This window comes from Bidens hawaiensis, unplaced genomic scaffold (genome assembly GCF_021521415.1).
Source record: "Bidens hawaiensis isolate Kalapana, Puna unplaced genomic scaffold, B.hawaiensis_p1.1 tig00001412_1, whole genome shotgun sequence".
NCBI lineage: Eukaryota > Viridiplantae > Streptophyta > Magnoliopsida > Asterales > Asteraceae > Bidens > Bidens hawaiensis.
The window spans coordinates 1,629,797-1,643,514 of NW_027491079.1; the positions used below are offsets into that span (position 1 = coordinate 1,629,797).

General features: G+C 34.7%; 1 protein-coding gene and 1 pseudogene across 2 annotated transcripts; both read left to right on the top strand.

Annotated features, from left to right (window-relative positions):
- The first annotated feature begins 7,027 nt into the window (after positions 1 to 7,027).
- Positions 7,028 to 8,511, top strand: LOC143574203 (uncharacterized; annotated as a pseudogene). The gene is made up of 3 exons (XR_013142549.1): positions 7,028 to 7,250; positions 7,606 to 7,870; positions 8,185 to 8,511. The product of XR_013142549.1 is annotated as an uncharacterized LOC143574203 (transcript).
- Positions 8,512 to 9,960: 1,449 nt separating this feature from the next.
- LOC143574373 (uncharacterized) lies at positions 9,961 to 10,844 on the top strand. The gene has a single exon (XM_077059017.1). The coding sequence runs from the start codon at positions 10,023 to 10,025 to the stop codon at positions 10,695 to 10,697; it is 675 nt and encodes a 224-aa protein (XP_076915132.1). The 5' UTR covers positions 9,961 to 10,022; the 3' UTR covers positions 10,698 to 10,844.
- The last annotated feature ends 2,874 nt before the right edge of the window (positions 10,845 to 13,718 follow it).

The following is a 13,718-nucleotide window of genomic DNA, read 5'->3' on the forward strand; positions in this document are numbered from 1 at the left end:
ATGAGTTGAGGACTAAGATGAGAAATGATAGAGACGATGATCCCAATGCATCGAAAGGTGCAGGTGGAGAGTTGCCAAGAACTGAACAAGCTCTTGGGACTTCCACAACTCAGGGGGAGTCAACAAGTGCAGCTGGTGGTGATGATGTGGTGGTAGTGGACGTTGAGGAGATGGATGATGAGTATATAGGTGATGATGATGTATTACCGGTTGAAGAAATAGAGAAGATTGGAGAAGAGATTGTTATTGATAATGAGATAGAAGAGGGAGAGATAGTAGAGGAGAATGTGGAGCATGAGATACCGGAAGTCGATAACGCAGATATGGGTAAAGAGATTGGAAATGATGAGACGGAATGGGAAGAGCAGCCAAGATGGAAAGAAGGCTATGCTCAATGGTTTGTAAAAACGAAGAAACCGGCGGTCCCTACTTTGTTTAAGAAGAGTTACAACATTAGAGGCTATGCTGAATCGAGAAAGGGGATTATATGCTGGATATATGATGAGCAGTTGAGGCTCTTTGTGATTAAAAGGTATGATGGTGTTCAATACTTCAAGAGGATGTTGAGATCGTTGAATACATTGCCTGAGTGTGAAGTGAAAGACTTAGCCAGATTGGGATTGATAATCGAAGTGATGATAATATGGCTAGAGTCATCGGGAAGATAGTATGGAAGGAGAGTATAAAGGAAAAGAAGTTCGAGCTGTTGAAACCACAAAAGGGAAAACTTATCGAAGATAAAGATAGAGGGTTGAGAGCAGATGGCAAGCCTTGGATGATTATGAAGTATAAGCCGATCCGGTGTTTGAAAGAAGTGCCGATGAAACAAATGCCCAAGGATGTGCTCAAAGGCCTGAAGTGGTGGTATGTAGATTGTGAGACAGCTGAAGCAGTAATGGAAGACGAAGATGAACAAGAGCTGCTGAGAGTCTATGATCCGATGCATCTAGTGAACTTGTCGCAAGCTGATCTGCAGGTGCTGAATGAGAAGAAGATATTTTATATTCCTGCTTGGAAAGACGAAGCGAAGAAATATCAAAGAATTGTATCAGTTTGTGTACGTGAAGGAGTTCATGCTTAAAGATGAAGATTCAAGATTTTTGAAGATTACAAGACACGTGTTTGAAGATATAGATATGAAGCTACTGCCAAGGGGGAGTCTGTTGGTACATGATGTCAGTAGTTCAGTGTCAAGTGTCTGTAATCGAGTTTGTTAGATTTGTGTTTTTGTATGTAAGCGAAGTTAGCTCACAAGTTCGCTGATACAGGCGAACTTGTGAACTAAGCGAAGTTAGGGACAACTTCGCCTGAACATGCCAGGCGAAGTTGTCGCCTTTATAATCAGCTAGGTTACGGCAGTATTGTAAATTAATCAGTTATTCGAGTTTACGAGTCAGAGAGTTTGTGTAATCAGTGATCATTGTATCACGTGTTTCCGGTTGCAATACAACGTGTTTGTGTTTATTGTAACGTGTGTTCGATCGTATCGTCTTCTACGCTCGTAACGTCTTACATAGGGATTCCGCACCTACGTAGAATGAGATATCTCGTGTAGATCCGGCTGGGAACCTACAAAACACTTGTTGGGCTTGTTTTAACCGATCCGTGAGAATATTTTCAATTTTTACAAATAAATAGTAGGTTTTTCTAAATTTATATAAAATTAGCCGAAAAACACTCGTTTTCGCACTATTTGTCGCACCCGATACATTTTTCGCGCCAAAAACCAAACCTGAAATAAATTTGAACTAGGAATTTCACGTTTGGGCACATAAATCAAGAAAAGTGGGCCAAATGGGCCCAAAAGGGGGGCCAAAAAGTCCGGCCCGCCAAGTTGGACCAAACCCCCTTTCTTTATTTTTTATTTTGGTATTCTTTGATCTTAAGCAATTAGATATTTTATGAACATTTTTCCAGAAGTTAACCAGAAATCCCAGCTGCTTTTTCACACACTCAACCAAAAACTAAGGTATTTTAGCTATCTTGATCAATTTTATGCATGTTTAATCAAATTTAATTCCATATAAACATAGTTTGATTACCAAAAATCATTCCTAACTATGAAAAAATCCTAAAAATGATCCAAAACCATGTTTTGATTATAAACATGGTTAGGAATCAGAACCATACTCTTTTTTCGCCATAAACACGGATTAGAGGGTTTAAACGACGTTTTTACGGTTCAAAAGTTCGGTTTAGAACCCTAACCGAAACCTAACTTTCATCGCTGGTCTCTTGATGATACATGCTTAGTTTGTGATTTAGGACATGTACTTAGCTTATATAGAAGCTCAAGAACCCGGAAACTGGATTAAGAGAGTGAAAACAGGCGAAAACCGCAAAGGTAATGCCGAAATGCTCGATTACGGGCTGTTTAGGTTAAGGTTGTGATGTGCATATTTTTTGGTCATAAAATTTTGCAGGTATTTTAAGGGAAGTATAATTGAGTCCCTGTCCAAATTTGGTAATTTTTCAACCATCCGAGAATATTTGGTGAATTTATTACCAATTTGGGGCGTTTATTTGGGAAAAATATTTACAATGCTGGAAAATTTATGAAACTTTGTGGGGAACTCAAAATTAGTATATTATAATCACATATAAAATTTGGGGTCATTTGGATAACCCTAGGTATGTTTTGTGCAATTGCGTTTATTCGGATTTTCCTTGTCGTTTTTGGCTCGAAAATAATATTTGGCAAGATTGTTAGCTTCTGGAATTTCTAAAGGTTATTTTGGGAAGTTTTTTGGTCACTCAGGAATTTTGGTGGATTTTTCGGAAATCATTTGGTATGAACGGATGATTTTCGGGCTAAATATAGCATATAAAATGAGTTTTTATAAATTTATAAATTAGTAAATAATTCCAGAAATATTTTTATAAAATCTACATATTTTATTTGATATGTTTCTAAATTTTCATAATCTAATGATTAACGGATAATTAATTATGCTAATTGGAAGATTAAACAAATTCAATTCTAACGAAAACCAGCAAGTTCATGATTAACGAACCTGTTGGGATATCAGAACATAAAAAACGATCAAGAAGCATATTTTTGGATTAATTATGTAAACACGAACTTTTTAAGAGAAATCCGGACAATTTGGGTAGATTGTGCGTGTTTTTCTCCAACTCAAATTGAATAAACGGAAACGAGCACTAAAGCAAATCCAGACCCTTAAATTGTGATCTTTCTTTATAACTTAATCATTTTATCAACCAACACATTTACCCAAGTTTACTTCCTCACAACTGTTTTCCAAACGCATAAACGAACAACTTGGGCCAGCTGGTGAAACGGGGAAACTGAGCCAAGTTCTATTTTAAACATCAAACATTGAACAACATCACAATTTAAACCTATTGACACTTTCTGGGTGTTACAGCCACACCCAGACTAGCTATACAGCCCAGCTTAGTGTAAAGATTATAATAATATTAAAATATTAATATTATTATAAGATTAATTATAGAGACTAAGTAATAGCAAGGGAAACGAACCCTGAGCTGACCTCGCACTGAGTGCCTACAAAACCGTGAGTTTCATGACCCCTCTTTTCAAACTGTTTATGAACTTTTTGGGGTGAAAAGCATATTTATTTACGTTATTTACCTGGAAACGGTTCAGGATATGAATTGTCTAAACGTTTACATACAAAAAGTCCCTACAAACATAACGATTGATTACGTGCGAATGAATGGTGAATCGTATTCTTGAATGATAAATTAAGTGAACATGGTACGAATACCAAAACATAATGAAATTGCACATGACAACACGTTTATTTAAATATGCTATGTACTGTTAAACATAACGTGGTCTGTAACGGCCAAGGATGAATAGCGTGGTCTGTAACGGCCACGGGTGAATAATGTGGTCTGTAACGGCCACGGGCGAATAACGTGGTCTGTAATAGCCATGGGTAAATAACGTGGTATGTGATGACCATGGGGCTATTATGGGCGGAAGGGGGCCACAATAGTACCAAATTAAAGTTGAGTATGGCCTATGAGCCAAGTTCTGCTACAACTTAATAAACTAAATTTGAGTATGGCCTATGAGCCAAGTTCTGTTGCAACTTAATAAACTAAAGTTGAGTATGGCCTATGAGCCAAGTTCTGCTGCAACTAAACAAACTAACGTGATTATGACGTGAATGTGAAGAAAATAATGTGATTATGCGTATTGTGGGCGGATGGGGAGCCATAGTATTTGGTGATACGTGATAAATACTATAAGTGTATGTGTGTCTATATACATGCTATGTGAATAGGCGTAGGAAATACGATGTGTAGAAAATACTAATTATTTGTGTGTGTACACTGTGTAATGTTTGAGTTTACGTGGAATTATTGTGGGCGGAAAGGGGACCACAGTGGTTGATGTTACGAGGAACCGTTGTGGGCGAAAAGGGGGCCACAGTGGTTGATTTTATGTGGAACCATTGTGGGCGGAAGGGGGGCCATAATGGTTGATTAAATATGGAAAATGAAAACACGCAATACGAACAAACAGTCACGATTTCATCGCAAATTCGAACTCATATTATAAACATACATGTGTGCATATGTACACACAAAGATACGGCTGTATATGTATATATACAAACATACATATTTTTACATACGCGCGTACATACAAACTATGACCGTGTGGTACGCAGAACTGATTTCGTTAAAACTTATGAAACTCATCAACTATTCGTAGTTGACCGTTTTTAAACATGTTTTTCAGGTAATCATAAAGGTGGAATAGATTGCTTATGTGTTTCGTGTTCGGATTGTGAACGATGCTGTGAGCATGTGAGTTAGAAGTAAAGTAGTTGAAGAGCGAGTTTTGATTGTATCACTTAGTTTGTAAAAGATGTAGAACGATGTAATATATTGTAAATTAGTTAGTAATGTTTCTTTATGAACAATGTATTTGATACCAGTTATATCTGTTACATTTCCGTTTTACGCTTCCGTAAATCGCTCAACGGGGTGTGACAGAAGCTTTAATTGTTGGCCTTCAACTATATAAGGATATGGAAATTAGAAATATTCATGTATTTGTAGATTCCTTATTACTTTTTAATCACTTCAATGGCTCTTGTCTAGTCAAAAAAGAAAAACTAACCGAATATCTCCATAAAGTTAAAAATATGACAGAAAAGTTCGATTCCTTTGTCATTGAACAAGTACCCAGAGAAAAAAATGTTGAAGCTAATGCTTTGGCAAACCTTGGTTCAGATTTCATATCGCGGACATGGCGATCAACTATAGGTGGGAGAGTTGATTTTTTTGCTACAACACCGTCCCCGGGCTACATATCGCTCCTTTTGGCTACGTGTCAAAAATCCTCTATATTTTGTAGCCCATCCACTACACATAGTCTAACCAAGTTAAATGCATATATACCTAAACCAAGTATTCAATTGCAATTTATTCATCCTTAATTCAAAAAATTACAAGTTTACCCGTTTTAATTTATTTTATTTGAATAATGCCCATTTACCCCCTTTGTTCATTAAAAGCTTCATTGTCATTTCTGGATTTCAAGTAGTGCTAACTTGTTCATGCAGTGACCCAATTGACTATGGTCCATGCAATCGACGTCAAACTTTGACAACGATTTCCGATGCAATCAACGAAGAACTCCAATGCAATCGACAATGATTTCCGACGCCATTGACGGTGATTTCCGATGCAATCTCTAGAAGATGGGGCGCGAGCCTGACTGTTATGGAATTGTCAATTGCGAACTCCGACGGTTTCATATATCTGGATTCTAAGTGCTTGTGCCACCTGGATTCAAACGAATTCAATCGAAACATATACAGAATCTCACAGTGGTTTTAACAAGCTCTTATGAGTATGATCGAGCACTTAAACCACCCTCCGGTGACTTAAGGTTTTTTAATTAAAGGGTAATCTTGTCAATTTTGACAAAATGGAAAATATGTAATTAAATATTGGACCGGATAAGTATGCATTTAACAAGGGAGAAAGAAATATGCCATTGTCGCCAAGTGAGACAATTTTTACAATAGACTTGCAAAGTAAAGAAAATATTATTATTTAAATATAAAGTACGGAAAATTAAAAGCAGTCAAATATGGTGGATTTGGAAATTGTAACCCTTTGAATTAAAAAGGTGAGAAAATGTCAAATGGAAGAAATGGATGGAGGAATAGATTGATGAAAAGACCCATGAAGTTGAATTCAATAGGTTCTAGTAATATTTTCTTTGAATATTTGCATATATAATTGTTTATAGAATTACAATGACCGAATAACATTATTTATCATAGAAATAAAAGCCCGTTCTTAGATCTTCTCCATTGTTTTCCCGGTACAAAGCTGTCAATATCGTTCTTAATTATGTATTATGTAGGCATCTCTTTGCAATTTTTTGATAAGTTCCATAATAACTTCATAAACCAGTCTAGCTTCATTTTTGATATTATTTATTTGTTTTAGAAATATCTCTTATTAAGGTTCTAGAGAAAGCATCCAGTTCTAATCTTAATGCATCCCTTTCATTTTGCATATTAGCAGCATCAATGTCAGAAGCGATGAACAAAATGGTTTCGGCAGCACCAGCTACAAAATCCAATTCTGATTCCTCCTTCGGTTAGTTCTTGTTTCACATGTGAAGGACTTTAATATACTTAATTACCATTGTAACTTTTTTTCTTTTGGTTCTAGGAGTCTTTAAAATATTACTACTTGTCTTCCTCGCGGGATTCTCTGCATGGGCTTATAAAACAACTCTTCCATCACCTCCCAACAAGTTAGGATCTCCAGATGGCCTTCCTATTACATCTCCAAGGATACAGCTTCGTGACGGAAGACATTTGTCGTATACAGAACTTGGTGTTCCTAAAGATGTTGCCAAATCTAAGATAATATATGTCCATTGCTTCGGTTGTAACAAGTACCAAAATCCTTTTGCAGTCGCAAATTCACCAGTGTGGATTCTTACTCTAACTTGTTTTCTGTTTGTCCTTCGTTTTATAGCTTAATTCTCAGTATAAATGACTATCTTTACAGGCCATGGTCGAAGAATTAGGGGTGTACATCGTTGCAATAGATAGGCCTGGTTATGGAGAGAGTGATCCAGACCCTAAGCGAACCGTGAAGAGCTTAGCGTTAGATATCGAGGAGTTTGCTGATCATTTGAACCTGGGACCGAAATTTTATGTGGCTGGATTCTCTTATGGTGGGCAGGTTGTTTGGTCTTGTCTCAAGTATATCCCTCATAGGTATGTTATAATACTGCTAGTCGTTTTGAAGCACTATCACATTATCTTTGTAGACCTCATTATGAATTAATTATTTTCATATTTATATTTTATATGAATGTTAAATACTTTTAGTTGAATTTATTATCTATTATAGTTATCATTAATTATAAGTATTTTTAATTTTGCTTGTTACTAATTATTTTATCTCCGGTTTAAAAATCGGGTTCCCTAATAAAATCTTCTAGCATTACGTACTATAATTAGTTTGTTAGCTTTACATTGTAATATATTAATATAACGTTATTCAATACATATAAAATATTATGAACTAAATAAGTTTATTCAATTCTTTTTGATCAATTGTTTCAAACAGACTAGCAGGAGCAATTCTTATTTCTCCAACTATCAATTATTGGTGGCATAACCTACCTTCAAACTTAACCAACAAAGCATTCTCTAGGCTACTTCAACAAGATCAATGGTCTTTACGTGTCGCACACTATCTACCATGGCTGACCTATTGGTGGAACACTCAATCATGGTTTCCAGGTGGTTCAGTTATGAATAGCAACCCATATTTAACTTCAACAGATATAGAAATTGGGTTAAAGCTACTTTCTACCATGGATCCAAATCTGGTAGGATCTCCCTTTATCTATCAACATTAACAATCACATGAATATTCATTTGTGATACCTAAAATACCCTATCACATGAATGATCATTTGTGATACCTAAAAAATCACATGAATGATTATTTATTGAGGGACATTTTTTTCATTAATATTGGTTAACGATATTGGATGGTAGGTTGGTCTCGAAAGAGTCCTTCAACTAAAGAGGGACATTATATATGTGCGTGTGTGCGCGTGCGTGTGTATAAACACACCAATATGCATATATTTGTACTATGCTACGATGTTTGTTAATGGAAAATTTGATGGCATTGCAGGCAATACAACAAGGAGAATTCGAGTCTCTCCATCGTGACTGGAATGTTGGGTTCGGGAAGTGGGAATTTGATCCACTCGATCTTGAAAACCCATTTCCAAACAATGATGGATCTGTTCATTTATGGATGGGTAATGAAGACTTGAGTGTGCATGCCACATTGCAAAGTTATATAGCTAAACAACTTGGATGGATCAAGTATCATGAAATCACCGGTGGACACATGTTTGCGTTTAAGGATGGAATGGGCAATACTATCCTTAAAGAGATCTTACATAAAAAGAATTTGTCTTAAAATGGTGCTAACCTGAAAGATTATTATGTTTGAATATCATAAATGTTTGTTTCCTAAGTTTTATGAGTATTGTATCGATATCTTAATAGCAATTACGACAGTGTTGTCATCTCTAGAAATTTTGGATGCACTCAACTAGTGCTTAATCAAGTTCTACTATATTCTTATCAAAAATTAAACTAAGTATTGAAAGAGATGTTAGATGAGGACATGGTATACGATGGACAAATTAACTATATATGTCACCTACGTGATATGGTGAAAGAACAAATAGAAAGAATGTGAAAAGATGGAGAGAAAGAGTGTAAAAATGTTGCAACAACTCACGTTCACAAAATCTAACCAAGAAACTCTTTTATTAAGCATAGAACTTCAATCAACAAAGAAACAATGCTAGAAAAATGGCTAATTTGTGCACTTTTGCATTGCACATGTGTAGCACACACACATATCCGACAAAATTGTTACGCACACGCTGAGTGGCAAAAAAACTCCGTTGCAAAATTATTGACAAGTGTCTCTATCTAATGGATTACCCCAATGGTGTTTTGAGTAATGCTAGAGATTATGTGAGCTTTGATTTAATTAGCAAGGAAAAAAAAAAAGCCACCAAAGCTTTGGTGTAGTGTAGACTAGAAATAAGCTTTTGAGTAATGCTAGCCACCAAAGCCCATATCCTGTGTCACATCCTAACATTCTAATGTGTTCCTACGCTTTTTATGATGCTTTCTCGGTTTAAAATAAGCTTCCCTTTTTATATACATACATAATGTTCAATTAGAAAACATAATAACTTTGAGAACAACAATTGTTGTTACATACAAATAAAAATTTTTATATAGGTTATTAGAATTTTAATCCAATAGAAAAAAAAACTTGAATTTAGTTCGGAAACGACCTTTATAATCATTGACGGGTCCTGACTCACCCAATCATCTTCATTTCATCCTTGGGTGGAAACCCATCAAAGATGAGAAAACCCGCTAACTTTTACCGGGGATGATTAGATATATGTTGTGTGCCACGATTTTAATTGCACTCACCCACGTCTGCATGCACAATCCTTTTATTTCTTGCATTTCCTTTATTTGTGTCCACTTTTATGCAGCTAATTAGTTAGTGTGTTAGTGAGTTGATGTTAGATTGTAAGGCTATTTAAGTCCTTAATGTTTTGCTTTATGATTATGAATGAAAAATAATGATTTGAACAATCAAAGTCTCTTTCAAAAATCTATGAATTCTGATATGGTTTCTATCTATTTTCTTTGGACCATTTGATTAACGATTAGATTCCTATCAGTATATTTAAGTTGGAACCCCGTATTTGTTATCACAATGACACTTAAACCCAAGAACTCCATTTCTCAAAATAAAATCCTCAAATACCTCTTCCAAGGATGATTGGTAATTAGAAAGGCTAATTTTTAAAACTTGAGGCACCAATTATGTAACTTCCTCCAAACTGCATCGTATAGGACGAGATACAAACTTCACAAAAAGGCCAAAATCAATGGCAAATTGTTCCCAATCCGACCCACCAAATCATGGCAAACCCTAGAAGAACATCAAACCCAATTAACCCAGAAATCCCAATTCACAACCCCTCTTTCCAATCCTCAAGAACCCTAGAATCAAGATTAAAACTTTTCTTGAAAAAGCCCCAAGCTTTCCCATTACTCCTATCAATCTTCCTATTACTCACATGGGTCTTCCTCAGAATCCATCAACAAAGCCTCAAACTCCCCAATTTCTCAATCAAGGATGATCATGACGAAGAGGCCAATATTATCCGGTTCAACTCCGGGTTCCCATCGGCAATTACAAAAGACACCCGCGGGTGGATGCTGGACCCGGTCTCTATCGCATTGGATTCCGGGGTTTCGGGTGGGGCGGGTAGTTGTAATTCGATACATGTCGGTGAGATTAAACCGGGCGGGTTGAGGGGAAACCATAGGCACCATGATTGCAATGAGACTTTTCTGATTTGGGGGGCTAAGGTTGTGTTTAGGTTGGAGAATGTGGGAGTTGAGAAGGGGTTTGCGCAAGTGACGCTTGCTCCAGACGATGTGGCGGTTGCGGTTAGCCCGGCTGGACGGGCTCATGCGTTGGTGAATGTGGATTCGGTGAGGACCGCGTTTATTATCGGGTGCCAGGATAGAGTAGGGAGTTATAATAAGTCTAATTCTGATTTTAAGGTTTGGGAAGATCTTAATTCATAGCATGGTTTATTGTTTTAGGTAGATTTTAGAATGTTTTAGTCTATTTGTTACATGTTATGTGAATGCTATGGTTCTTTTTGTGGCATTTATGGTTAGTTTATACATGAATTTGGTAGATTTATGTGTTGTTTGTTGCATTTTAGAATATTTTTTACTGGTGTATGCTCAACGCTCATCCCAATTCTCCTGAAACCAAACTAGCTAGGGGTGTTGTTAATTGGTCGTGTTCGTGTCGGCGGGTTAAACCTGAAAATTTGACGCGAAACCGAACACGACACTGGTATAAAATATACGACTTCAGGTTTAACCTGAAATTCTTATTTTGTTTTAGTTTTACTGTGTATTAATACTCTAGTTTTACAAGTTTACAATAAAAAATATAGAGGTTTATAACATAGTTAAGTCTGATTTGATGTTTTATCTTTTTATTTTTAACATAAGGTATATTTTTTTAAAAGTTAAATAAAAATAAATAGGTTAAACGAGTCAACTGTCAACATGTGAACCTAACCCGCTTAGCTAAATGTGTTTGCTGATTTGATCTAGTTTACAGGCTAAATGGGTCAGCATATGGACCTATTGGGCTAACTTGTTCAGCTAAACGTGTTCATTGGTTTGAACCCAAAATGGCCCGAAATTATTTAGACGAGGCCCAAACCCGCAAATTTCAAGTTAGATTTATGCCTGTATAGATTCGCAGGCTTCACTAAATTATAATATGGAAGGCTCTGCCACAATAATATCCATTTTCAATATAATTCAAAATTTTATAATGTCTATACCAACATAGCATCAAACAAAGACCAGATTCATTAAGCAACTGTAAACAAAGCTAATTCTAATCTTTAAAAAGGGTCTTAAGAATCTCATCAATCACACCATCAGCATAAGGAAGCATGTGTCCGGTGCCGGCGAGCTCATGATAATTGACCCATTTGACTTGTTGAGCTATATACCGTTGCAATGTCGCAGGCACAATCAGATCTTCATCCCCCATCCATATATGAACGGATCCATCGTTGTTCGGAAATGGGTTTTCAATATCCATTGGATCAAAATCCCATTTACCAAATCCAACATTCAAGTCGCGGTGGAGTGACTCGAATTCGCCTTGTTGTTTAGGGTGTGATCTGAGTAGTTCCAACTGTAACACAAGAAAAACAATAGGGTAAGTGCGTTGTATAAATTTCAAAAGCTTAATTGTATTTTAAGTTTTAGTAAAAGATACATTTTAATGTAATTAAAAGTGATAAAAAATAACAATTTTTAATATAATCATAAAAATTAAGGTAAAATATCTAACGGCGATGCTGTTAGACAAAACATGATACATGAAGACAGACATCAAAGTTAAAAAAGAAAAAAGAAAGAAGACAAATGATGTCTCTTTTTCCTTATGTCAATGTCGTACCAAATTAAAAATATATATAATAAGAAATTACTATCCACAAGTATAATATTTTGTTCTGACTCTATCTTCAACAATTGAATATCTTAGTATATTATCAAGCCAACATTGACTAAACAAAAAGAAACCTCAAACGATAAACCAAGTAATGAATCAAATTGACTTCATCATGCAAAAATAATGAACAATATGTTCCTTAGGTTCAAAACAAATTAATTAAGAATATGCGTTTTACTACTACTATTAGAATACTGGACATTTACGATCGTATATAGTTTTGTGACAGGCTTCTTTTGTGAAAACTAAATTTTGTTTATGGGCATAGCGTTATGTAAGTTAAAAAAAAAAAAGAAAAAAAAACAAACTAGCATATATCATTACATTTTATATCTCTTTCACTCACAACACCTTAAATTACTCCCTACATTATAAAATATCACTCACAAAATATGATGGATTGAATTTGAAGGTTGTTATGATATTAGAGCATTCACAATAGGTTTTCTAATTGTGTAAGTGTATACTTTATTATTTAGATTGTAGTTGTAATTTGTAAGTGATTGTGAATGGAAAAAAAAGAAAGCATATAACTACAAATAGTAAAAAAGTATTATTTAATTAAAAGTGACAGAGAAAAATAGTAATATTTAATATAAACATAAATATGAAGTTAAGGTACGTAAAGAAAATGCTCTTAAATAAGACATAATACACGAAGACAAACATCAAAATCAAAAAAGAAAAAAATACAAATGATGTCTCTTTTTCCTTGGGTCAAATGTCTTTGTATCAAATTAAAAATATATATAATAAGAAATTACTTTTCAGTTTTCCACAAGTATACGAGTCAACATTTTGTTCTGACTCTATCTATAATAATTTAATATCATAGTATATTATCAAGCCTATATTTACTAAACAAAAAGAAACTTCAAATGATAAAGCAAGTAATGAATCAAATTGACTTGATCATGCAAAAATAATGAACAATATGTTCCTTAGGTTCAAAACAAATTAATTCAGAATATGCATTTTACTAATACTGTTAGAATGCTAGACATTTGCGACTGTACATAGTTTTGTGGCAAGCTTCTTTTATGAAAACTAAATTTTGTTTATGGGCATAGCGTTATGTAAATTAAAAAAGAAAAAAGAAACCAGCATATATCATTACATTTTATATCTTTTTCACTCACAACACTTTAAACTGCTCCCTACATTATAAATATCACTCACAATTGAATGTGAAGGTTATTATGATACTAGAGCAATCACAATAGGTTTTCTAATTGTGTAAGTGTATACTTTATTATTTAGAGTGTAGTTGTAATTTGTAAGTGATTGTGAATGGAAAAAAGAGAGAGCATATAACTACAAATAGTAAAAAAAGTATTATTTAATTAAAAGTGATATAGAAAAATAGTAATTTTTAATGTAATCATAAAGATGAAGTTAAAGTACGTAAAGGAGATGCTCTTAGATAAGACAGATACACGAAGACAAACATCAAAATCAAAAAAGAAAAAATACAAATGATATCTCTTTTTCCTTAGGTCAAATGTCGTTGTACCAAATTAAAAAAAATATATAATAAGAAATTACTTTTCAGTTTT

Excerpts from the sequence above, each read along its gene's own strand:
- LOC143574373 (XM_077059017.1), top strand. The coding sequence starts at position 10,023 with ATGGCAAACCCTAGAAGAACATCAAACCCAATTAACCCAGAAATCCCA.